This window comes from Balaenoptera acutorostrata, chromosome 17, assembly GCF_949987535.1.
Source record: "Balaenoptera acutorostrata chromosome 17, mBalAcu1.1, whole genome shotgun sequence".
Taxonomy (NCBI): domain Eukaryota; kingdom Metazoa; phylum Chordata; class Mammalia; order Artiodactyla; family Balaenopteridae; genus Balaenoptera; species Balaenoptera acutorostrata.
This window is the reverse complement of record NC_080080.1, coordinates 76,369,625-76,395,301: the sequence shown is the minus strand read 5'-3', so window position 1 is coordinate 76,395,301 and position 25,677 is coordinate 76,369,625. Positions and strand designations below refer to the sequence as shown.

Below are 25,677 nucleotides of genomic sequence, written 5' to 3'. Positions count from 1 at the left end.
ATGATACTTTTCAAATGTAACAAATCTTGAGAAAGTTTTTTGCCTATCCTGAATTATAAAAAGGAGTTGAATCCTCCTTCTGTCAAACAGTACTTAGATTTCCCTGGGGAATTTTTATACTCCCTTAAATTCAGAGAAGCTCAACCTATCAATTTTGTTATTATATATCTATCAAAATGTTAAATATGTTTATTAGGTGGAGGAAAAAAAAGACCTGTTCTCTGGATTACTATGGCATTTGTGATAGTTTAAATGAGCGAGAAAAGGAAAGTTGAATCGAATATTTTAACGACTGCCCCACATGGTTAAAGACTCTGCAGCACATCACACCTTTTCTCCAATGGAGCGTGTGTTGCTTCTGGCAGAGAAATGTATATGAACGACTGATCTAAAAAGACAAATATTATGTTCCTGTAGGTACTGTTTGTCCACATAAGAGAACTCAGAACTTTCAAACTGGAAAAAACTGAAATGGAAAAAAAAACAAAACCTGCTCTTACAATGTTCCCATATGCTCTAGATAAGAACAGTTAATGAATAATGAAGGAAGCGGTGTCTTGGAGTGAGACTGGTTCATTGTTCTCCTGAAAAGCATTTTAGACTAATTCTCCTATGACTCCATGACTAAATGGATTTATAATGCACCACTTTAATGTTAATAATCTACTCGCCCAAATCAAGCAAACAGCAAGACAAAGATTGAATCATTTTGTGATTAAAAAAAAAAAAATCAACACTGGTCATATGAGCCAATCTTTAACAAACATTAATTCTCCACATTGTTCCTTCTGCCCCCAAGATTTTGGGGGACTAGGCAGAAATATGTTCCTTTAGATGTCTTGTAATTTTGCTGATAATTTTTCTCCATAAAAATAGCTCTACTCAGAAAATGAAACTGTTCAACTAAAAAAGATCAACTATACATTATAATTAATTATCAGATATATCAATTTAATAGTGGTATGGGTTAGGAATGATTAGTAGTGAGTTGATTAAGTGTTAAGACTACAAAATAGATTTAAGTTTAGGGCTCAAATTCATTTAGCTAAATTGAAAGTATTATAGCAGTCTCGGTGCATTTAGACCCCACAACACATGATATTACAGTTTTTTAAAAGCTGGAATATTTGTATTATTTTAGAAGACTACACAACTTAGAAGTGTCAGCAAAAAAAAATAAAATAAAATAAAAGGCAATAATGATCCTGTACTTGTCTGGAGAAAATTTTAAGGGTTCCACTGGGGACAAAGGAGTTCATTCATTGGATCAGAAATAGTTATCAAGGTCCTACTATGCGCCAAGCACTACTTACAATATCGTTATTAATGATTTCCACATGGAAGTCGGGACAGTGAAACCAAGTGAGCTCTCAGGGTGTCTAGGTCCTCTTTTCTGCAAAGAGCTTGCCAGGCAGAGGGAGAGGCAGCAGAACTTTTCCCCTCCGCCGGGGGTGGGGTGTGGGGCACGGCCTGAGTGCTAAGCGAAGGGCCGGGGAGGGAAGGCGAGAGCCGGAAGGACACGCGTGCCACGCTCAGCTCAGGGCCTGACTTACGGTCCAGGCTTGATCCATGAAGTGCTGTCATTCTTACTTAGGGTAGAGGGGTGAGAGTGGAACACTCCTGGGACCCGAAATTAGGAGGAGACACAGACAGCGCTCGTGGACGGGCGAAGGGCCGGGCGGGAGGGCCGCACGCGGGAAGCACACATCCCACGGAGCCTTCAGGTACACGATTTCTCTCCGGAACGGGCTTCCGTTCTCACTTGCTGTTTATTCTTCTCACTCCCACCTCTTTTTCATCTAGGCTCTGTGTTGCTTTTCCCCAATTCCCCCTCAACACTTTAGGAAATATTTTATTAACAATTGGAGGGTGCAGCTGTGACTGAAACTTCATTGCCAGGACCTGGGGAGTCTTGCTTATGGGCCTACTTAGCACCTATTTGTCCAAGGACAATTAGGAGCACATAACTATATTTTTCTTCCTTCTCTTTGTTTGCCAAGTGCTATTTAAATAATGGATACCCAGCCAGAAAAAAAAGATGCCTTGAAGAGTAACACCATGATGTCCTTCCCAGATGTTTGCCTTCAGGATGAGAAATGAGTTACACAGAAACAAGATGGGGAATTGCTGGCTAGATACCAATACAGTAAGGGACACATGCTGTGCGAGTGATCAATGGTTCAAAAATCAAATAGGTCAGCAATCGATGACGCTATTAAAGAGACTACCATAAAATGTCCATGTGGGGACACAGAAGTATTTGAAAAATTCAGAAATTAATCTGCAACCTCAGGCAATGTCTGGAGCTCTGCCTCCCATTGTGGTCGGCATTCCTTAAAATCACAAATTAAGAAAAAAAAAAAAGTTAATTTGATGTAAAAGTTGAAAAATATGACCTCTGAGGAAAGGTTAAAGGAATTGGGGTTATTTGGGCCAGGTAAAACACAACTGCAGGACTGACTTAATAATGTCAAAATACTTGAAATCAACTGTTCTTCAAGCATTCAGATGTCTGAAGCACACACAGTAGAGTGAAAGTGCAGTAAGATACTTGAGTTTAACTTTAATAAGGAACTTCCTGGAAGGAATCTAAATCTCTTACTGCAATTTAACTTAACATTACAAGGTTAATTAAACACAAACAGACTACCAAGGAAAGTTGTGGAATCTTGGCTCTTAGATAGAAAACTACGTATCTTAACCGGTTTAGGTTTACTTCTGTCTGGAATTAAGAGACTGGATTGAATAACTCCCTAAGTTTGCTTACAGTATATTATATAACTGGTCTTATAGCTTTTTAATTTCTTCCGCACATGGGCAAGGCACTGATCCACATGAACACTAGGGGTGAAGAAAAAGTACAGCAAGCCCTATATACAAAGTGAATCTTGAGTTTTTGTACTTGGCATAAGAAAGGAAAAGTGTTATTTTTAAATTGACTCCTTCCCTGAACACTATTAAGAAGAGCTCTAGTTTGAAACAATATTTTATTATAGCACTAAAAGATAGTCCCAAACCATTAGCATACTGAGTCCAGTGAACTACTTATCAGTACTACATTCAAAGTAGTCTGTTTTGAGCAAAGAAAGGGCTTAAGTAGAGCTTAACAACTAACCACCACCAACGCTTATTTTTAGCCTTATTAGGAATCTGACATTAAAAAAAAAAACCCCAAACCACACACTTTTATTATATATGGTAAAAAAATAAGAACAAAAAACCAGCCCATTTTTTCACAGTATTACAGTGGTTTAATACATTGCTCTCAACTGCTGCAATATTCAAAAAAGGATAATTTGTGAAAAAAATGGCTGTAACTGCTAAACATTTAATGAATTATGGTATAATTCTAATTAATTATTCTTCGTCTTTTTTCTTCTGTCAAAGTGGGCAAAATCATTTCTTTTTATTGCTTTTCTCCCCCTATTTTTTAAAGAAAGAAACAAACCCGGGTGACATCCATTCCATTTGAAGCTAATGCTTCCATTATTTCATATCTGAGTGGGGCTGACATCATCAGCTCCTTCGTGTCCCAAAAGATACTTCGCTCTAGTCCACTGTTACAGACTTTATGCATTACATGAAATAAGATATCTCCAGATTTTGAAAATATTTATTTTAAAAACAGCAATCAAATTGTGTGTAATCACATTTTCTGCCTGGCTTTGAAAGCTACATTATTCAATATGCCAGTGGTCCTTTCCATCATGGCGACATATTAGCAATTCATGCTGCTCTAATACATCTGACTTCCTTGATGTACAGCACTCCCTACAGACCCAGAGAAACACTCCTGCTTCAGTTCTGTGTGTCCTGCGCAGTACCTACCGAAGTGATGGTTGTCAAAACAGTTGTACAGTGGCCTTCGAATGCCAAGTGTGCCACGACTGGAAGCTTCAAACGACAATAAATCTGAGTATATACATTATGCTTGCTTTTGTTGCCTGGAAAAACTAAGGCATTCGGGAAATAAACCCCCCAATTTTATTGCCTTTTAACATCTTTTTCCATTTTAAACTCCGGAACTGGAAATTTGAAGCATTCAAAGAAATTGAAATCTCCTTTGTTGCTTTTTTCATTGTAAATTTTCTATACTGTGTCATTAGGAACCACACTCTACAAAAAGCCCAGGTTCTAAATGAATCCTTTCTGTGAGGCCATTCTAAAACTTTGCACGGTTTTTCTTTGTATGAAAGAGCTTCTGTTGCCTGCACAAAGAACAAGCGATCGCCACATATATCGGCCGGGCAGGAGCCTTGGATGACTTTATACAAGGTTGCATTTTGCCTTTTACCAGTCCATGGTGAAACCCAGCAGTGAATGTGCCAGGGTGGAGAGAAAAAGGAGAGGCTCTTGATTTCAGTTTGTACGAATCAAAAGATTTTTCTTAAACCATGAATACTTAATATGGACATTTTCTTATTTTACCCTTCTCCCAAAATAGCTCTGTAGTTTCTTTTTTTTTTTTTTTAAAAAAGATGGGTTTTTGTTTTTTTTTAAATCTTTTCCCTCTACCCATCTTTTTTTTTTTTTTTTAATTTTATAGCTACTTTATTTATTTCTTTATTTTTGGCTGTGTTGGGTCTTCGGTTCGTGCGAGGGCTTTCTCTAGTTACGGCAAGTGGGGGCCACTCTTCATTGCGGTGCAGGGACCGCTCTTCATCGCGGTGCGCGGGCCTCTCACTATCGCGGCCCCTCCCGTTGCGGGGCACAGGCTCCAGACGCGCAGGCTCAGTAGTTGTGGCTCACGGGCCCAGCTGCTCCGTGGCATGTGGGATCTTCCCAGACCAGGGCTCGAACCTGTATCCCCTGCATTAGCAGGCAGATTCTCAACCACTGCGCCACCAGGGAAGCCCTGTAGTTTCTTTTTAACAACATGAAAACAACATCACTTTCTTCTTAATGGCAGAATAATATTTTCCACTCAAAAGAAATGTTCTGTCCAATAGGTTCAAATATCTTAATAACCGATTAGGTTTTGGGGTGGGGGGACAGGTAAAACACTGAGAATCTAGTCCAGGTGATGGTGGGAAAAATGACTAAGTAACTAAAGTGACAAGCTGAGTGAGTCGTGACTCTGGGATCATAGTTGTGTGGTCGATAGAGAATGAATCATAGGAAAATGCCAGCCCTGGAAAGGACCTCAGAGATCAACTAGTCTTGTGGTTTTCCGTCTTCTTTGGGGGCAGAACCCTATGTTCAAGGGAAGTTTTACAAGAAATGTGAACAAGTGAGATGAATAAGAGCAACACCTTTCTGGCTGGTTCCTGGCTTCCCCTGGCTCCGCCTGATCTAGTCCAACCCCACTGGTTACAGACAGGGTGCAGCGAATTGCCCGTGGTTAACAAACTTATCCCAGGCAGGGCCTGGCCTTCCACACTCTCATTCCAGTGCTCTTCTAACCAGATTCCACTCTTGGAAAAGCACAGGCGGTCGATTATCCACTATCAAAATAACTCAGGAATTTTGAGAAAAATGGAACTCTTGCATATTGGGTCATGAGTGGCTGTTTAACTTGGACCTAGAGAATCAGAACTAGTTGGCACTTGTTCAACAGTATATACTAATAGAAATTCTACACTGTTTTACAGCCTGGTCTTGGAAAATATGGACTTTAAGACAATGGAATCTTTTTTCAAGTGCCAGAAATCTTAATTTTTGCAGGAGTCCTGACTGACTACTAACACATAAAATGGCACAGGCAAGAATATACAAAAAGGAAGCGGTGGGAAATTTGGGAAGGAAAAACTGTCACCCTATGTATGTTTCACCCCTGTATATGTTTATGGCAAGTTTCAGAAGGCAATCTAGATTTTCTACCCTGGTGACCTTTTTATCAGAAAGGGATTCCCACTGAATATATCTAGCACCTACTGTGTGACAGGCACTACTTTACAGATATTAACTACGTTAATGCTACACCAGTATGGGATTAAGTGTCTTATTATACCTATTTTAGAGGTAAGGAAACTGAGGCACAAAAAGGTTATGTAAGTTGCTCAATGTCATGCAGCTGGTATAGGTCTGTGCCAAGATTTGAACTGTGGTAGTTGTGGTACAAAGATGTCACTTTTAATCAAAATGATGTATAAGGACACTCAGTAGAAGGTAAAGACTTCTTTGGTGACTAGCAGGCTTATTGCCTTTTATTTTATTTTTTGGACAGATGTGAAGAAGATTAAGGATTTAAGAATAAATAACTCTTTTCGAAGATCTTCTCTCTTGCATTTTTAACTTCTCCAAAGGAGTTATACATATACAGTCTTGCTTTTCATATTTTATTTCGCAAACTTATATAATAATGCTTCCTATGTGCCAACCAATGGTCTAAGCAATTCTTAAATATTCATTTCACTCCATGAGGTAAGGACGATCATTATCCTTGTTTTTCAGGTAAGGAAGCTGGGGTATTCACTGGTTGAGCCACTGAGCAAGTCTCTTAAGTACCCTGAATCTCCATTTTTCATTTGTAATATTGGGATAATAATACTCACTCAGATATTGATTTCTAATTACGGTCTAAATTTTTTTACATCTAATATATTAGAAATTTGTTGGTAATGTTTATAGTCAGTAAAACTGTATCACTTATGTTGCCAGTAGGGATAAGAAACAGGCAGATATAAGAAAATTTAAATTTAAAATAAATTTTCAGAAAAGATTATATATTATACAAAACAGCAACACATATAACATATAATAATGCATGTATGTTAAACATTACAATGACCTCTAAAACATATACAATATCTAAATGAGAATTAAAATATTCTCACCTCTTTGATCCATTCAGATTCTAAAACTCCATCATGTGAAAATACTAACACAAAGATCTGAGCACCCTACTGACAGCAAAAGGCTCAGCTCTAATAACACTGAAGAGCTTCTGGAAAATAAAATTGACGACAGTTGACCCTATACATAAATCTACCTAGGGGGGCTTATACTTACAAGATTTTAAAATCTACAGCAAGTTCATTATTTAGAATCCACAAGTGTTAGCTTTATTAGTTGTTCCCAAACTGTAGGTGACCTTGAAAGGAGTTATCAGAAAGAGCCCTGTAATTTCTAGGTGGGAAGCTTTTATTTCCTGATTCTGTAGCCATTATTTCCTCGTCTATATGAACATTGATAACCTAAATTGTGCACTATTCCATTTCATACATATATCATAAATATAAGGGGCTTCCCTGGTGGCTCAGTGGTTAAGAATCCTCCTGTCAATGCAGGGGACACGGGTTCGAGCCCTGGTCCAGGAAGATCCCACATGCCGCGGAGCAACTAAGCCCATGCGCCACAACTACTAAGCCTGTGTTCTAGAGCCCGCGAGCCACAACTACTGAGCCCACGCACCACAACTACTGAAGCCCGCACGCCTAGAGCCCGTGCTCCTCAACAAGAGAAGCCACCGCAATGAGAAGCCCGCGCACCGCAACGAAGAGTAGCCCCCGCTCGCCGCAACTAGAGAAAAGCCTGTGCACAGCAAGGAAGACCCAACGCAGCCAGAAGTAATAAATAAATTAAAAAAAAATAAATTTATTTTAAAAAATATATATATGTCAACAACTGATAAACCAATTAATCATCTGGTTAAATTTTGTGATCACATTATACACGAGCAAAGTTGCTGGGAAAGAGTTTTGGTCAGTTTTTACAAAGACACATGAAAAAAGTACCTTATAGACCTAATGTTACTTCAAAGAAAATAATCCTTAGCCCTTTTTAAATATAAAATATGGCAATATGAAGGGTTGTTCATCTTTAGATCCATTGAATTGGGAATGATGTGCAAACAACTTAAGAGCTCGTATTTCTGTCCTCACTGTCACCACCCTGTGTGTCTCCACACTCCTTGCCTGAGTTACAACAACAGAGGGCTCCTCAGACTTTACACAACTCCAGTTTCTTGCCACTGCGATCCCTCCAGAGAGATGCCAGAGGGTTTTCCTATGACACTGGTTTCATAATGCTTTTGCCTTGAGTGAAAACAGCCAGGGGTTTCTTAGACTCCATCATATCAAGCCCACAGTCCTTAGAGTGATTTTTGAAACCTTTTGTCAAATGTCCTAACTTAAAATATCCAACCTGCTTTTCAAATGCTCTCTCTCCTAGATGCCTTTTCTTTCCTTTCTGTTTGTCTAAATCGAAACCATCTTTTAAGACCTGACTGCCGTCCTACCTTTTCCACTAAGTTTTATAAATTACCCAAACCAGATGACTATAATCTCTTCCAACCAGGATTCCTACTGGGTTTACGGCCAGTAAAATTGTGTTTAGCCCTTCTCCTGTCTCTAATTGCTTGATGTTTCACTCAAACTGTTTCATACTTAGTTACGTTTTTTCTGTAGTTTACAAGCTCCTGAAGGACAGTGACCATATTTTATCAATCATTTGAGCCCTTTCAAACTTTTAGAGCACAGAAGGCATTTAAAATGTACACACTGATGAGTGGCATTCTAAACACATGATAGCTCAAAATAAGATTGGAGATGCCCCTTGTTTCTCAAAGGAATTAGTAGACTCCAGTAAAGTCGGCCTTTCCAACTTTATTAGATTTCTATTGCAACTTTGCAGTATTATCAAACTCTGGCTCTTGCAATCCAGTCAGAGATCCAAGCCTTGAAAAAGGACTCTTAAAACAAATTTCATCTCCAAATCTACTTTCTTCAAGACCATGCTGGCTTAAAAAATGGGTTTCCTGTAGATTTAATGTTAAATCAACATAATTAACTGGACCTATGCTGTCCAGGATAGTAGCCACTAGGTACATGTTGCTATCTTAAATGTAATTAAAACATAATAAAATAAAAATCAGTCCTTCAGTCACGCTAGCCACATTTAAAGTGATCAATAGCCAATGACTATTGCTACTGGACAGCATGCATAACAGAAAAGCCATCATCACAGAGAGTTCTATTGGACAGTGCTGAAGCCTATCCAAAGTCTCGCCAAAACTTAATTTGTTGGAGCAGCTTTTTACTTACCACATAAAATGCTAGGACCAGTACTGTGAGAGGCAAACTAGATGTCCACCCCAGAATACGGTTTGGAGGTACTGGGGAGTCTCACCATCCTATGAAAAACCCAGATAGACTCACCTTGCCAAGAACTGGAATGGCAAACTAGAGCTTCACTCGCTTAGTTTAGGCTGAACAGGGACCCTCTGCCTTGTAAAGTGTGAAAAGTTCCAAGGGAAATACCATGTTGATGGGAAAATACCGAAGTCTGGTTTCTGACAGTGGGTTGGGTGGAGAGGAGCATAAAGAATTAGGATGAGCAGAGGCTCCTGACAAGGAAAGAGGGAAGCGTAGTAGAGGAAGGGCCTAGAAAGTGTGCTACACAGCCGCGGCTAGATCCAGTCCTGAGCACATCATCTGAGGGTGGAGTGACTTAGCAAGGGTGGCAAAACTGGGAAAATTCCAGATGCATGTATACTCAGGTTGCACAAGCATCTCTTAAAAGAGTGAATGGTGAATTGGGAGGGTCCTGGAATGCTAAGAAGGCTAATTATATAAAAGAAAAAGGGTTTTGAGACTAAAACTATATAACTGAGTATCTCATTATCCTCCTATGGCCCAACTTCATTAGCACATGAGGAAGAAGCATAGAGGACAAAACTGGTATTTTATGTGCTGTGTTCGTCCTTTCTCTCCTTCTCAGTGAACAGGGAAGTCTATAAAGCATGACATGGATGCCTTATTGGCTCATGAACTGGGTCTGAAGGCTTAGCCCCAAAGAGGAATAGGCACGTGATTTTTCAAGGTCACTACTTTGAAGTACAACATTAATCAGATTTACACACTTAGCATGTCTTCTAAAAAATCCACCTTCCATTTTAGGAAGTCACGGTTAATACTCTCAGGATAAATCTATACAGGTGGAGTATCATCTACAACCTGGGACAACAGTGTCGAGTGTTTTGCTCCTGCTGGTGCTGGGAACAAGCCCTCCCCTCTTGTCCACCCAGCTAGCTGCCACTTCTGAGGAGGATTCTATACCCTACCACGGCCTGTGACATTAGGCTCAGGGCTTCATTCCCCCAAAACTACTGTGGGATTGCTTTCCACTCCCTTTCTTCCCCCCTTTATGTTCACGATTAACAGAAAAACCTTCTTGTGAAGTCACTCAAGTTAGAGATACATCACCAAATGATTTAGGTAAGTGATAACATGAAACGCTTTCCCATCAGAAGCAACCTAAGATGAGCAAGTTAATCGAGTTGTTCATCGCGAATGTGACAGAACTGTTCAGTGACTTACAAACATGACAACAGAGACGGTTGGACTGTTAAGTGATTGAACAACGCAAACCAAACAACGCTCATTAGAAGTCACTGTTAACCTGAGAGAGTGTTTCATTACATGGCAGAAAGCTCTGCCCTTGGCCATATACTACTGACAATATTCTCTACTTCTTGTGATATAGACAGAGAAATTATTAAGGTTTTAGATGACATAAAAATCACAAGGAAAGATTTTATGATGTCAGTATTTCTCAAGCATGGGATACTTGTTAAAAATACAGACTCTTGGACTTCCTGGGTAGGGGCTGGGCATTCAATTTTTGCTAGTCTTCTGGGTGATACATAGTCTCACTAAATTTGAGAAGTGTAGAACGTGAGAAGATTCAAAGTGACAAAGTCCAAGAGAGAGAAACACTTTAGTAGAGATAAATTCTGATCACCCAAATTATACCTTCAAAATAAAGATGAAAAATGTTTTCTTGCTTTCCTATTATATAAATCGGTGGAATTTGAGAGCGGAAAATAGGGGAGCAACCAACTTTCACAGCAGTTCCTAGAAGAAGTGGGGATCTTGCTTGTGTTAGATGAGATTTGGCACCTTTATGATAACTTTTTATCTAAAAGCTAGCAAGACATTTTGACCAGATGACCACACATTCAGTGTCAAATAGTATTTAGGACTTTGGGTTATAAATATGAGTGATCAAACATGTAATTAATTGATTTTGCCTTGGCTTAAATGTAAAATGGAAAATTGCTTTAGGATTTTACAGGATTTATGGATTTAGGATTTCATAGCTAAAAACCATTCTAGTTTCAGAAAGCCACGTTACGATGATTGAAAGCTTCTTGCATTAATTTAGACCTCGTCCTCGCGGTGTCCCCTGCTCCCCACCACCAACCAGTAAGCAGACCCTTACCACAGAAATGGAGTTGGGAAGCAGTGCTCCGTCCTGGCCCAGCATATTGGAGACGGTGATTTCAGGTAGGTCCATGTTTTGCGGATGAAACGGTAGCAGGCCATTATGGTTCATTGGGTGACACAGAGAGTGGTAACCAGGTTCGACCTCATTCAGGTGCACCAGCGAGTGGTCGGGGAGGGAAGGAGGAGTGATGGGTGGAATGTTAAAGTCTTCGCTTTCCAGGCTTGGACCAGGGTAGGACTGAAAAGACAACGGTGATATTGATGCAAATTATCATCCCCTTCTTTTCATCATGGTGAACAAACACACATGACCCTTTCAGATATTATTACAAGCATCATTAAGGATTTGGCAAAGACACTGCAAACACTCAGATTATCCTGCTGCAATTTCTCTATCATGCATGGAAGAAAATCTCCTCGAAGGCATAGCCACTTCTCGTATAAAGAGTGCCGCCATTAAGCAGTTTTATTGTTCCAAGAAGCTGAACTCAAACAGATTTCAAAGGTCCCATTAAAATGCTCCAGAGTTTTAATCTAGCTGAATACCTTTTTTCATGGGAATTGTGGGGAAAGAAAGGCAATTTATAAAATTAATATTTGATCAAACATGTTTCATAGGGCTCCCTACTGCTCAGATCATGAGATGTAATAAAATGAATTCCAGAAGTTCTGAGGCAATCGCTTCTGGGTTTTGAAGAGCTACATGCTCACAACTGACAAACAAAAAAATCTGGTAAAGTAGTAGCTAAACCATGTTGCATAAGTGTGACTTCAGAGAAAGTGTCATATATGAAGATAATGCCATTAAAAGCTATTTTTATCATGAAGATTATGCCATCAAAATAAAAATGAAGATGGCTTTCTTGATTTCTGACTAGTCACATTTATTTGATCTACCCCTAGAAGACAGTAAATAATTTTGTAATCATTTAAATGCAGTTCGGCCAATTTTGAAAGACAAAATTACACAAATATCATTATAATACTAAGTTAGGAATAAAAGTCAATCAGTAAAATAAATAACAACATACGTGGGGCTTTTTCTTTTAGAAAGTAGCTTTTAGATAAAACAGGAAGGGAGGGAGCAAAGACGGAAAGCAAGAGTGCGTGAGGACACTCCTGCTTACAAATGGAATGTGGTACACATGGAACATATATAAGGCGGAACTGAATAATGAGATATTGTTACCAATTCATATCAAAACACAGCAATATTTCGCAGTCTCTAGAGAGCAGGCGCCATAATACGAAGGAAACAGAGCGGGTCCAGATCACTCTTGCGAGCCTATCTTTCAAAGTACGCGAGTCTTCCTAGCGTCTGAGCACAGGGGTAGCAAGGACTCGCTTGTCTGGCAGCAGCACGCCTGCTGGAGTGTGTGAGATTGGAAATGAGCAGGCAGAGGGTAGGAGCCAAAGAAAGGAGTGCAAGGTATTCATGGGGTGTTCAGCCAATCAGCTTCGTGCGCCTGCTTCCAAGTGCCTGGGGTTATTTTTTTCCAGATGACGTCTGTTTGTCTAACAGAAAGAAAACCTTCAACTTGCACTTGCTAAATGTTGTACAAGTTTTGATATATTTGTTTAGGTTTTGTCAGGAGACACGATTAAATGAGGAGCTAATTGGAACGTCTGGCATTGAGACGTGGTCACGTAGAAGCACGTGTGGGTTACAGACTGGGGGCGTATGAAGGAAAGATTTAATTCATCTCTGCAGACAATTTTTCTTAAGTATCTAAAGTTCTGTTAAAAGAAAAAATCACCAGCACTAAAAGTTCAATCATAAGTTATCAAATTTTCCTGTTTACAGTTATCTACCTCTTGTCTGAAAAATATACTAGTGCCCTGTGTCAAAACAGCAAGTTTGATTAAATTCTCACTTGCCTAATATATTTTAGACCTTTAATCTGTAGATCTAAACCATCAGCCCCTGGTACAAGTATTCACATAAGAAGCATAAAAGATGCAAAATGGTGGAGGGTGGGAGGGAGAGGAAGCACACTTATTAATGCTGGCTTCGTAGAAAGCGCTGTATTGAGTCCTTTGACTATGCTGTCTTCATTTAGTCCTTATAATAATCCTTTGTGTAGCTATTATTACCCTGTTTTCCTGAAGAGAAAATTGAGAGTTTGAAGTTAAATAACTTTCACTTAGCTGGTAAGCAATCAACTCAGTACATTTGAGGGCTGGATATATGAAGGAGGAAGGCGTTTTTATTTCTAACACTTCCATAACTAGTTTAATTGCTATTATTTTATTAAGTTGAATGATACAAAGTTGCCAATACTCAACTGTTTTTGATCAATAAAATTTCACAATTTAAGAATTAGTATTAGCATTAGTATCAGGTTTTTTCCTCGTCCCAAATTCCATCCCAATGCCCATCCCATTAAAATCAAATATTTACCCCATAAGAGCACAAGTATTCATAATTTGTCTTTCTGTCAACATTTCAAAGGCTGAACTTGTTGATACATATCTTTTAAGAAGTTAATTGACGTCAGTTTGAAACCTTCCTGAATAAGATACAATTAATGCCAGCCATAAAGGAAAAAGATGTTTTTAACTTTATAAATGCCATTAAACCTCTGAAAATACCCAGGGATAGTCTACCTATGGTGTACTATAACTTTACATTCTAGAATTTCTCCAGTAGTTAAATCTTAATTTGCGGTGTTTTTTTTTTTTTTTTTTTTTTTTTGCGGTGTTTTAAAGGAAGTTTTAATTGGTATCACTTTACGTCCAGTGATAACAATTGTACTGCAATTTAACTAAGCTACATGGTTTATTTTCATGTAATTACACATTAATGTTATTTAATCCATGCACTTACATACCAAAACCACAGATTCCACAACTTAACTGGTAATGGGTAGTTATGTGGATCAAGAATTTTAACAACAAAAGGTTACTTAGTAGTTTCTATTCTTCACATTAGAAGTCATGAGATGGTTATTTTCCAGGAACCTATTACAATTTAATCGATGCCATATAAAAGTATCACGGTAATTGTATAAATGTCAAAATGTCACAGAACTCACAAAAACTTCAATGCCAGACTAATTACTAATTATTTTTTAAATTTGGAAATGAATTAGCTAATTCTTCAACACTGACTTCCATGGCATGACATCTTTATTTTGATTTCTTAAAACCTAATAAGTTTGACTTAACCACAGTAAGTTATATACTAAGAGGCAATCTGCAGTTTCAGGGGTGATGTAACAATCGCATATGATTCAGTATTTTCCCTCATTCCCCATGAAGCTGCCTGGTTACAATCAGTGTTCGATGTCTGTTGAATGAATTAACAAACGAATCACTGAATGAATGCATGCAAGAAGAAATGAATGAATGTGAAGATGACTCTCCAAAGGCATGAAGTTTATGACTATACCCCTGTTACGCCATGGGCTTGAATAAATATCCTGTATCCCCAAGAAGGCACTGGCTAGGTGACAGCACGGTATGGAACGCTGATTGCTCAGCATGTTGGGAAGCCAAAAGTACTGTATCCTGTTAAAGATGTAAAGGCTTAAACAGCTTGAGAAAGGCTGGGGTAGGGTAGTTTGGTGTCCCTCTCTGGCTGTTGATCTGTCCCCCTGAAGTGGTTTGCACTCACCATCCCGTGGTAACACAGAAGTCCCAGAGGATTCCTAAGGGCGAGTGTGGGGCCCCCTGGCTCTCAGAAGTTGTTGGAACCTAATGCCTACTGCAGCTAGCTAAGGACCTGGCGGAAGCCTTGGTTCCGCATCAGGATCCCTTGGGGATGGCTACCAGCAAGGGCCTCACTAGACAAGTGGACAGAGAGGGCATGAGAGGGTGTTCTGAGCACAGAAACAGGGACATTGGTGATGAGACCAGGGACTGAGCAGTCAGAGAAGCTTCAGTGAAAATCATTCCTTGCACCTTCTACTGATTCAGGGTCCTTTTCTGATTCGGACTTATTTTCCTCCTTCAAGTCTCAGTGAGGCCAGGTATTAAAAAAACTTTCATTCTCCAATTCTCCTGAGACCAAAGATCATTTGATCCTTCCTAAGACCTTGCATATCCCAATGAGACACAGGGCTACTTTTTTTAGCCTGAGTTAGAGACCACCAAGGAGTCAATCCATGGCCTCTGAGAATCTGGGGGGCTGGGTTCCAGGCTACAATGCTGGAGAAGAGCAGGTATGGACTTTCAAGGAGGCATCATCTTCCTTATCAGCCTTTATAGTGCCTTTTACCCCTCCCAATCTAGAGATCAGAATCTTCTCAGCAGCTGTCTCTTCCCCAAGAAATGATAAAAGTCAATGGTGACCATCTACACAAATGAAGAGAAAGTACTTAGGGTTAATGGTATGAAATTCAAGACAATATGTTTAATTTTATCTTGGACCTTCACCATGTTAATGAAAGGTAAACTGGAAACAAAGCAGCATGCAAAGTGATTTGCTCTAAACCATAGCTAGTCTGCATGATCTAAATGAGTCAAAGACCTCAGAATTATATTACTGTTACTAAACCAGATTTTCCCTGATCCTAAGTTACTCACTGGCCCTAGACACCGGAGACTCTCCTTCTATTGCTGGTGCTGGGATACGGCTCTATTCTAGAATGGGAGGCTCTGTGAGTCCCTGTGTGTCCAGGGAGCAGAAGCCAAGAGTCATGATACGTGGGGAGAATGGGCTGTGCTTTCACGAGGCTTGGCTAACGCTGGACTATGTATGAACTTCTCAGAGGCCATAAGGGGACTGTTGGAAGCATTAAAGTAGTAATTTCAAAATATTATCATCCTCAAGAGACTATTTTTATGGTTCTAAATAATAGATCCAGTGACTATTTCAAGTCATTTTCTTGAAACCTTACCATTGGCATTTGCATATTTAGCTTACAAAGTGCTACGTCTTTCTCTGATGGGGCGACAGATCTTGGACTGGTTGAGCGTACTTATAATGCTTCCTCAGTGACTGATAAAAAGGCCACAGAACATGCTGGAAAGACTGGAGGCTCTGGAGTCCAGCAGACAGGGCTGTTCCAGGCTCTTTGAAGCATTTATTAGTGTGGGTTCTGGGACAGGTTTCTCCTTTGAGCCTCAGTTTCAAAACCTGCTTTATGGGGTTCTTATGAGCATGAAAACAAAAACATAAGATAGGTAAAAAGCCTAATAATATATGTCTGCCACACAGAAAGTTCTTGATAAATGGCAGCTTTGGCATAGCTATGGTTATTGTTAAATGTGTTTATATATGCCATGGATTGGGTCATGTCTGAGAAAACAACTATAGAGCAAATAGGAGAGGATTTAGACATCGTAATAAAGGAATTTCAGTATATTTGCCATTGATCAGACCTCATATTGAAGCAAAGTGTAGCCCTATTCATACATAATGTATTCATTTAATTGCTCCCCATAAATAGGTTTTGTTTTTATTTTAATGTGATTAAATTGCAGTTTTGAAATTAAAGAATAAAAAGATAGTGGGAACTGGTGAATAGGCGAAGATGCTGAAGAGCTCAGACAATAAGGACCTCATGTGCAGAGGGCCACGACTCTGATTCTTCAGAGAACTCTGCTGCCGGCCGGCACCCAGGCTGATCAGTTCCTGACAGTTCCATCCTACTGACCCAGGTAAAAGGCTAATGAATGTGTGAAGCAGAATTTTCAGTGTCTAAGTTTGCAACAAAAGCTATACTTTCTAACATACTGTCTTGTGTCCGAAGGAAAACTATATTCCCTGGGAGACTGCTGTCAAATTGCTGATCAGATGGTTTGTTTTTGAGACAAGAATCAAGAGTTGGGTTAGGAAAGTAACAGAAGATCCTTCCGATCTGTTTTGATTTGATCTTTTGGGAACCTTTCTAGCCTCTTGACTAAAGCCATTGTCCTTCCCCATGTCCAACCAACCCCAGCATCCCCAATTCAGTGAAAAAGGAAGGAAAACGTCTCACCTGATTTCTGGAAGATCTCATTCCCCTGCCTGTTTAATGACATGCTCACATTTCTTTTTCATCATTTTTGCTTTACATAGTCCATGGCCTGGGTATCCTGTTTACATTATTTTCTCCTTCTGCAATCCACACTTCCTTTCACTACAGCCTGTTCTTATTTTTTATTCTTATTCTATATTATTACATCTGGAGGTGGGATGTTAATTAGGCTGATTTTTCTTTTGACTACAGAGAATTTATGTTTCTGTACTGTTTAGATAGAGTGTTAATATATGCTGACTGGGAACAAATAATGGGAAATCTCTACTGGACTTTGTCTTTTCTTCTCCTCTAAAAATCTAGTTTCTCCACCAGAAGGGCCTTGTATTTGTGGGTCTTTGTCCACATATTGCAATCATTATACAGAGTATTCAATCTTTGGTGACAAGAGGTCCCATAACTCAGAAGAATTCAAAAGATATCATCTTGTACATATCTTTAAATTATGTGATGGCTTCATGCAATCATGCACACACTAAAAATATGGCTATGGTTATAACACTGTAAAATATGTTTCTCATATAGATCTTTATCTGAAAGATAAATAAATAGCACTGCCATCAAATTTATATGAAATGCCTTAATTTTTAATCTATAACATAATTTCTGAAAGTTCAGGATAGAAAAATGCCCATGTTTAAACATGTTTCATCTTGTATTATTAAAAATTCTTGTTGCATAATTTAAATAACTGAATGAAAAGCAAAGTAAATTGAGTTCATTAGAAAAATAATAAACTTCCTCTGTATGTTTTCAGAAGTTGATATTGGATGTAATGGTGATTTCCCTAGAAAGAGTTTAAATAGCATCAACATTATCTCCAATTTCTTTTGAGAAGACCTTCAGAAGCAGGTATTTTTCAGATTCTTTTGTCTCTGCATGAACAAGGGTTGATAGCTTGAAACTATAATGTATTACTGTGGAAAGCTTTGGTCTGTTACATAAATCATCTTAACACTCAGCAAGAATTGTCCAACAGTGCCATTGATGTGCTCAAGCCAATGATCCTGCAAACAATTTTTTTGTCTTTCTTTACATGTTAGACAATAGCAATAAATCATCTTCATTTAAAAACACACAATGTACTAATTTTTCAAGCAACAGTTATCAAGATGCATTTTGGGTAGAACGTACCACATTTATTTTATTTGTGCTCATTAGTTTCTGTAACCTTATTAAGTAAAAGGCAATGAGAGCTTCATTTGTCATACAAGCATTTGTTGTGTACCTACTGTGTGTAAGGCATCCCACAAAGTATGATTTGAGATACAAAGAACTATAAGAGTTTGTCATAAAGGAAGTAAATTAGAAGAGATATAAAAACTTAGGCTTCCAATAAACAGCATGTTCGATTGTCAAACTAAGTGATATTTGAGTGTAAATGAAAGAGGAATTATTTGAAGCTGGGATGATGGGGGGTGGGGAGGTTGTTATAAGCAGATTTTCCCTGATCACAGGACCTGAAGATCAGACACTTCTGCTGAGATGCAGTAGGTGATGAAGGGAAGACCACAAAACTGACAAACGAGCGAGTCCAGACAGGGCAGCAAGGAGGTTCAACAGGGAGGTCAGGTCTTCAATATCTAAGAAAACTTCAAGGGCAAGATTGAGCCCACTGATCAAAAGAAACTTTGGGGTGCTGAGCCCAATGCGAGCCTCTACTAGGACTTGCTTTTATTGGATTATTAAAAACCAGGGTGCAAAGCCTCAATGAGACCAGAAAACAGGGTTAGCTTGAGGCCGCCCCAGAGAATATCTGACACTGGGGCTGGGTTGGGGAGAGGTCTGACCTTGAGATAGGGTTAACAGGCTGAAGCTTTGAGGATCTGTGGGTGTTAGGGCAGTGGGCCGAGCACTCTCAGATCAGGGGTGGGCAGGTCAGGGAAGTCCAGTGCTCTTCTGTGTGCCATGACTGCTGCTAGGGCCCCTCTTAAAAAAAAGTTTCTGGGAAACAAATAACGTGCCCCTCCACCCCCCAGCACAACCCACAACCACACATGGACGATGACTAGGGAGAGCACATTAAAGTGGGGAAGCTTCTTCTGAAACCCTAGTGGGGGCCCAAGGATGTTCTGGTAATAGGTCATCATTCTGTATTCAGTGCTTAAAGGGGATAATTAAAACATTTACAATTTCATTGCTTAGCATAGATTTTATGTACAAATGCAGTCCATCTTTTTTAGTTTTCCAGATGTCTTCAATTCTCACATTGAGTTCTGAGATTCAGTTCTACAATTTTTGGGGGGTTTATTTTATAAATAATCCATGTTAATGAGAGAAAAAGAAGAAAATATACATGAAAAAAAATCACTCAAATTCAACCACTCAGGAAAAAAAAAAAACCTACACTATTAAAACATGTGTATTCTTTCAAGAATCTTTTCAGTCCATATTTGCTATCTTGTTTTGGGCTTTTGTTTTGTTTTTAATAACAAAAGTTAGATCATAAAGCTCTGATTTTGGAGCTAGAAACACTATATGCAAATCTCATCTCATCTCTTAGCAGGTGTAGTTACTTAATTCTTCTAAACCTTAGTTCCCAAATCTGTAAAGTAGGGTTGATAACAGTATTCAGTTCATTAAGGGTATATCAGGATTAACTGAGATAAATGAGATAATGTAAATAATTTGAGTAATATACTAGCTCATAAGAGCTATCAATAAATGTAAGCTATATTATTATACCATCATAGAATTTAACCTGGTCACTTAAAAAGGATGTGAATATTTTTCATGTCAATAAATATCATCTATTACATTTTGTTTAAATGACTACATATTATATCATTGTGTGCATGTTCCGTAATTTATTCCAGTTTCTTATTACCAAACATTTAGGGTATTTCTAATTTTTCTCCGTTATGAACCTCACTGTGGTGAATAACCTTATGCATTTTTTTCTTAGGATAATGTTCTAGAGTTCTATATTTATGCTCAAATGAAATTATAGAATGCTCGGTTGAGAGAAGACCTCAGAGACTACGCTCCCACTTTGTAGATGCGAAAAATGAGGAGTAAAGAGGTTAAATGATTTGCTTGTATTCAGAGAACTAGTTGAGCAGAGGGGAAACCCATAGCATCAATACATAGAATTTTTTACATTTCATAATTGAATAAAATGCATTGGGTTTTTTAAAAAAAATTTATTTTATTTATTTATTTTTGGCTGCATTGGGTCTTGGTTGCTGTGCGTGGCTTTCTCTAGCTGCGGTGAGCGGGGCCTACTCTTCATTGCTGTGCGCAGGCTTCTCATTGCAGTGGCTTCTCTTGTTGCGGAGCACAGGCTCTAGGTGCACGGGCTTCAGTAGTTGTGGCACACGGGCTCAGTAGTTGTGGCTCGTGGGCTCTAGAGCACAGGCTCAGTAGTTGTGGCACACGGGCTCAGCTGCTCCGTGGCATGTGGGATCTTCCTGGACCAGGGCTCGAACCCGTGTCCCCTGCATTGGCAGGTGGATTCTTAACCACTGCGCCACCAGGGAAGCCCAACGCATTTGGGTTTTAATATACTATTTTAAAGCATGTACGGCCTTTGAGCTTTAATAAAATTTTCTTTTTTAAGAAACCTGTGCTAAATTGATTTTTGCTTATGGTCAGATTCTTTTTGCTAAATCATATATAGGCAGCCAGCATGGAATTAAGCATTCAGTGTTGGCCTATTTTTATATGTACATATTTTTATGTAAACTTTAAAATGTACACTACATGTGTTTATGGCCATTCTTTTCATTTTTTCCCGTTGTACAGAAATCAGTAAATGTTGCATATGTAAACCCACATTCTTCATGAAAAAGCCAGATTAGCAGAGGAGCTAAACAGATGGCCTCTGCTCTTGGTCTGGCTCCTCCCTCAATCAAGAGGGCCAGAAAAAGGAAAGATCATCATACTCTGACAGGCAATTCCTACTGTTTGGATCTTTTACCAGGAAGCAATTGCAATTGGATCCCTAGGTATCTGAGGACCATCTCGCTTCCTACAGTCTTCACTACCAAGAAAGCTTATGCTGAAGCGGAGCTGAAGATAGGGGCGAGGAAAAAAAAAAGATGAACAATTGGAGATAATTTCCTGAGTTTAAAGAAGATAGAATTCCTCCTCCTTCAGTTACCCAGGAGCAGGATCCCTGAGAAAGCAGCGGAAGCGGTGCGACGTCTTTGATGGAAAGACCGCCTATACTTTGTTTACCTTTTGGTGGAGAAAAGGAAAAGTGCCAAGAAGGGGAAGAGTCCTGGACCCAGATAAGAAAAGCAATGAAAATACAGAGGAAAAGGGGACAGCTATGGTGGCAAAGGTTTGGAAAAGAGGAGAAAGAAGGAATCACCGCTTTGGATAAAAGAAGCCAGGGACTGCAAATAAACACCTCACCTCTGCACAGCTTGTATGTGTGTTTGAACAAATATGAAATCGCTGCTTCGGCAGGGAAGAGATGGTCAAATATCTGCAATTTCATTTGGTTCAACCTGCTGCTTTTCAGAGTATTCCCACACACGGTAACACATGCAGTTATCTGAATACTAACAAGGACTGAGGTTAGCACATCAACATTTTGACCTTAAAGTTCTAAAATACAGTGAGGCTTTGCTGCCCATGGATGGAGTCTGACTTGGGCGTTAGGCCTTTCCGGGCCATAAACTTAGCTGGGATATGTACTATCTTTTTGATGTTTGGCCAGTCCCTCTATCATTTTCAGCCACCAAGAACTGTTGTAAGGATTAAATGAGATAATGTGTGCAAGGCCTTTGCTTAGTTCCTTACAGACACAGGTAGCTGCCAACTGACAGCTGTTATTATTATGGATCGGCTTCATTCTTTACCATGGAGGTAGGGGAGTGCTAACCTAAACTTCCAGCCAAGCAGAAGCTTCCTACTAAAACTTACCATCGTCTTGGCAAGCAAGACATTTAACTGAAGTCAGAGCATAAGAAATAAACACCTCAGTGCTCACAGTACAGGTGAGTTCAGGCTTCCCTGAAGGCAAATTCCGTACAGGCCTGCTCTATCCCTGCAATCCTGTTCCCTGCCCCCAGCTCCCACTCCTCCATGGCCACTCTGGTTTGTGAGTTCAGAAAATAACTACTCACAATGGGCTTAGCTATTCTTGAATGCAGGACTTCTCCTGAAATGCTAGGAGGCCCAGTCACATCCAAGGAAGGCTTCATTACTGGTCTCAAATCATGACCCTCAGAGCCCTCGTGAGTTTCAGACCAGGCTGTTCTATTTGAAAAATCTGGTGCCAAATCCAAGAAGTCACTTGTTTGACTTTGCTTGCAACAGGATCAATGATCATAACTTACAAAGAGGAAGGAATGTATGGAGAGCATTTTCCAAGATAGCCACCAATTACTCTCAAATCATTAGGATTATAGTTAGAAATTTTTATGTCCAAACTGTGAAGTAACATAGATCAGAAAAAACACAGGAGAAAGAAAGAAAATATGGGATAAAGATGAAACAGAAACTCTGTGTTTCTGGGAAGTCCAGCTAAGTCTGCTCCAAAACCAAGGAACTGAAACTGCAAAGGGAAACTTGACACTTTTTTAAAGGTGTTTGGGTGGCAGATGAGGATATGAAGAAGGTGGTCTCAGAAGATATAGGGGTGGGTGGAAAAACAGCTTTTCTAAGCCTCAGTGTTCTTATACTAAAAATGGGCGAAATTGCTTCTACTTGACATACTGGCATAATGAAATTTTAGTGTTTGTTTGGAACAATCTTAAAGTGTCTTGGAAGTAGAGTTGGCATGGACAGATAACATTATTCAACATATTGCTATTCTTAACTTGAATATCATACCTATTTTTTAGACATTCTTTAGTGACAGGTTTATTATGAGTGATAGAAAAAAAAATCTAACACACATACATATATTGCAAAATTTAACAGGAAGGATCATTTAGTTTTTCATCACTGCTCATGTGCTAAAGAAAAACATCTGCAAAAAAATACGAATCTGAACAAGCTAAAGGGCTGTTTTCAAAATGTATCAAAATCAACTGTATAACTGAACTGGTCAGGCTGTGTGTTAGAGTCACAGCACCTCTTGCTGGTGCCTAAATGTCTTGGTGTCACTTGACAGCTGTCCACTGAGCAAACCATCCTCCACATGGAGCTTGATGCTTCTGGAGAATCTGTTTCTGTCACACATGCTATTCCATACAGATAGTTTCATAATTTTTATCACTGAAATGCATTTGCCTAATGCTTGAAAAAACATACTATTAGACAATTATGATAAAATTCTCAAGCATACTCAGCAACAAACATTCATTTTCTGAAATAAAAAATGAGTCTCGTATTCACAAATCCCACAGCTTGGAAATGTATATGATACACAACATTTAACCTGTCAGCAGCCTCATTAGTGTCAATGAGTAGGAACTGGCAATCAGTAGATGGTGTGCTCTACATGTGTTTGTGTTTTAAAATGTTCCCAAAATAGCTCTGCTAGAGAAGTTGATATAAAACACTTCTACTGGACAAATGAATTTCAGTTTAGATTTTACTGTCTACTTAACATTTTTTTGAGGAATTCTGTTTCTCATGTAACTGATCATTTATAGGTTACAGAGTTGATACCCAACTAATAATAATAATAATAATAAAGACTGGGTGGGTAAAAAAATCATCTAAATTTCAACCGTACCAAAATGTAAATGATCAAGAAAATCTGCAGAAAGACTAACGTGAGCTGGACTATCAAGAGCCCTAAGATACAGATTTGCATGGCGCCGGCATTCAGTATCCATACAGCTATTAAGACATTTTTATAAACTGTATGAAATACGTGAGCTATTTCAAGATATAATTCGGAAAAACAGATTTCCATGTAAGAAGCCAATTTAGGAAGAAAACAACATAAACAATAGTAACTTGTGTGCTCAAGTGAAGCATCTTTTTAATTTTGAGTAATGAAGATGTCAAGCCAAATGCTAGAGTAGTTTAACTTAATTAGGTGGCCTATTTTTCCAGGCATCCTTTCATTTCCCATTGAAAACTCAGCTCGTATGCAAGGCAAAAGAGCAATTTTGTCTGTAATGAATACCTCCGGGACTGCGCAGAGTAATCATTTGAACGTTACACTGAAGACTGGTCTGAGTAACTAGTTTGGGCTTGTTAAGATGCCAGACTTTGTTGGACTAACTAGATTACTCAAAGCCTGGCAGCTTTGCTATTTTATTGGGTGAATGGTCAAAAAGTCAAGCTGACCTTACTCCCGAAATTTCTGCCAAAAGGAACCAATCTAAAAGTAATTGGTCTAATTTATAGTTCAAATTTATGTCATGATCATGGAAATTTTATGGCCTAACTCAAGAGATGTTTTTTCAAAAGTGCTCTTAAAAAATACTATACTTTCCAGGCCCTGTTGTCATACCTCATTTATATTCTATCTAACCCTGAGAATTTTCTCATTAGGAAAACATGTAACTAAAAATACAGATATAGCTATTAATATGTTTGCAAACCTCAAAATATTACAATTCTAACAGTAGATTTAAGAGAACACTGCACAAAAAAGAACTTGGAAAGTCCTATTGGTTCTGCTGCCATTATATTGCATTTGACAAATAGCAATCCGATATTATTGTAAGAATAAATGCCTGTTATTATCTAGTCTATTATCACATTAGTTCTCTGAGTCTTGGACTTGAAATAATTCTCTGAGGAGACAGGAGTGCTGGTGTCTTTTGTTAATGTGCAAGGCGCTGACACCCAGGAGGAGGGGTGCTCCTGGAATGGAATGGGCATGGCCAGATTTGCTAAATGTCTGCAGAGCAGGGCTGAAAACCATTGCAAGTAGAAGACTCAAAGAGTTAATGTGATTAAAACATGTACACAAAATAATGCTGCACACTTCCAACGTGCCGGGCACCATCTAAGCCCAGGAGATCCAGAGAGAAAGAAGGGCGAGTCCTACCACAGTCAGGTGGGCAGGCTACATGCCACAGCAGGGCAGATGTGCGCCTCGATAACTCCAACCAGGTGCTGGAGAGGCATGCAGGTGTGCGAGTAAGGAAGGAACATGGATCGTTCAGCAACAGCAAGAGGAGAGAAGGAAAGATGGAAATGAGGTAAGATGAGCTGAGTTAATGAGCACCTTTGAGGTCCAGAGCTCAGGCAGTAATTACATAGAAGGAAAAGAGGAGACAGATTCAGCAGCGATGCAGAGAAGCAGAGTCAGAACTATCTGGGATCAACTCAGGGCTGAGAGTGTAAGGGAGACTCTTCAAGTTTCTGTCTTGGGTGACGGGGCTGGGGGTGGTGTTAATTCTCACGACTATAGGCAATATAGGAAAAAAAAGAAGTCTGGGGTGAGGGAGTGGGCTGGAGGTGATGAATTTCGATTTGACGAATGGATACGTTGAGTCTGAGCTGCTGTTAGGGACAGGTGCCCAGGGAGGTTAGAAATCAAACCTGAAACTCACATGAGAGCTGCCCTAGATGACGCTCTTCAACTTTTCCATTCAAGAGGGATGGTACAAAATGCACGTTAAATGCTTAGTTGTAAGATTCCAGGAAAAAATAATACTGCTTTATTTTATCATAGTTATTTTTAA

The 25,677-nt window shown here is 39.2% G+C and overlaps 1 protein-coding gene across 5 annotated transcripts in view; it reads right to left on the bottom strand.

The window, feature by feature from the left end:
* The window catches only part of TOX (thymocyte selection associated high mobility group box), a 298,904-nt gene that overhangs the window by 124,847 nt on the left and 148,380 nt on the right, over nucleotides 1-25,677 (bottom strand). For all 5 annotated transcript variants that reach the window (XM_057532463.1, XM_057532462.1, XM_057532464.1 and 2 more), the window contains one exon: nucleotides 11,164-11,406. In XM_057532463.1, the coding sequence (XP_057388446.1) occupies nucleotides 11,164-11,406 (243 nt within the window). The remainder of the gene's footprint in view (nucleotides 1-11,163; nucleotides 11,407-25,677) is intronic.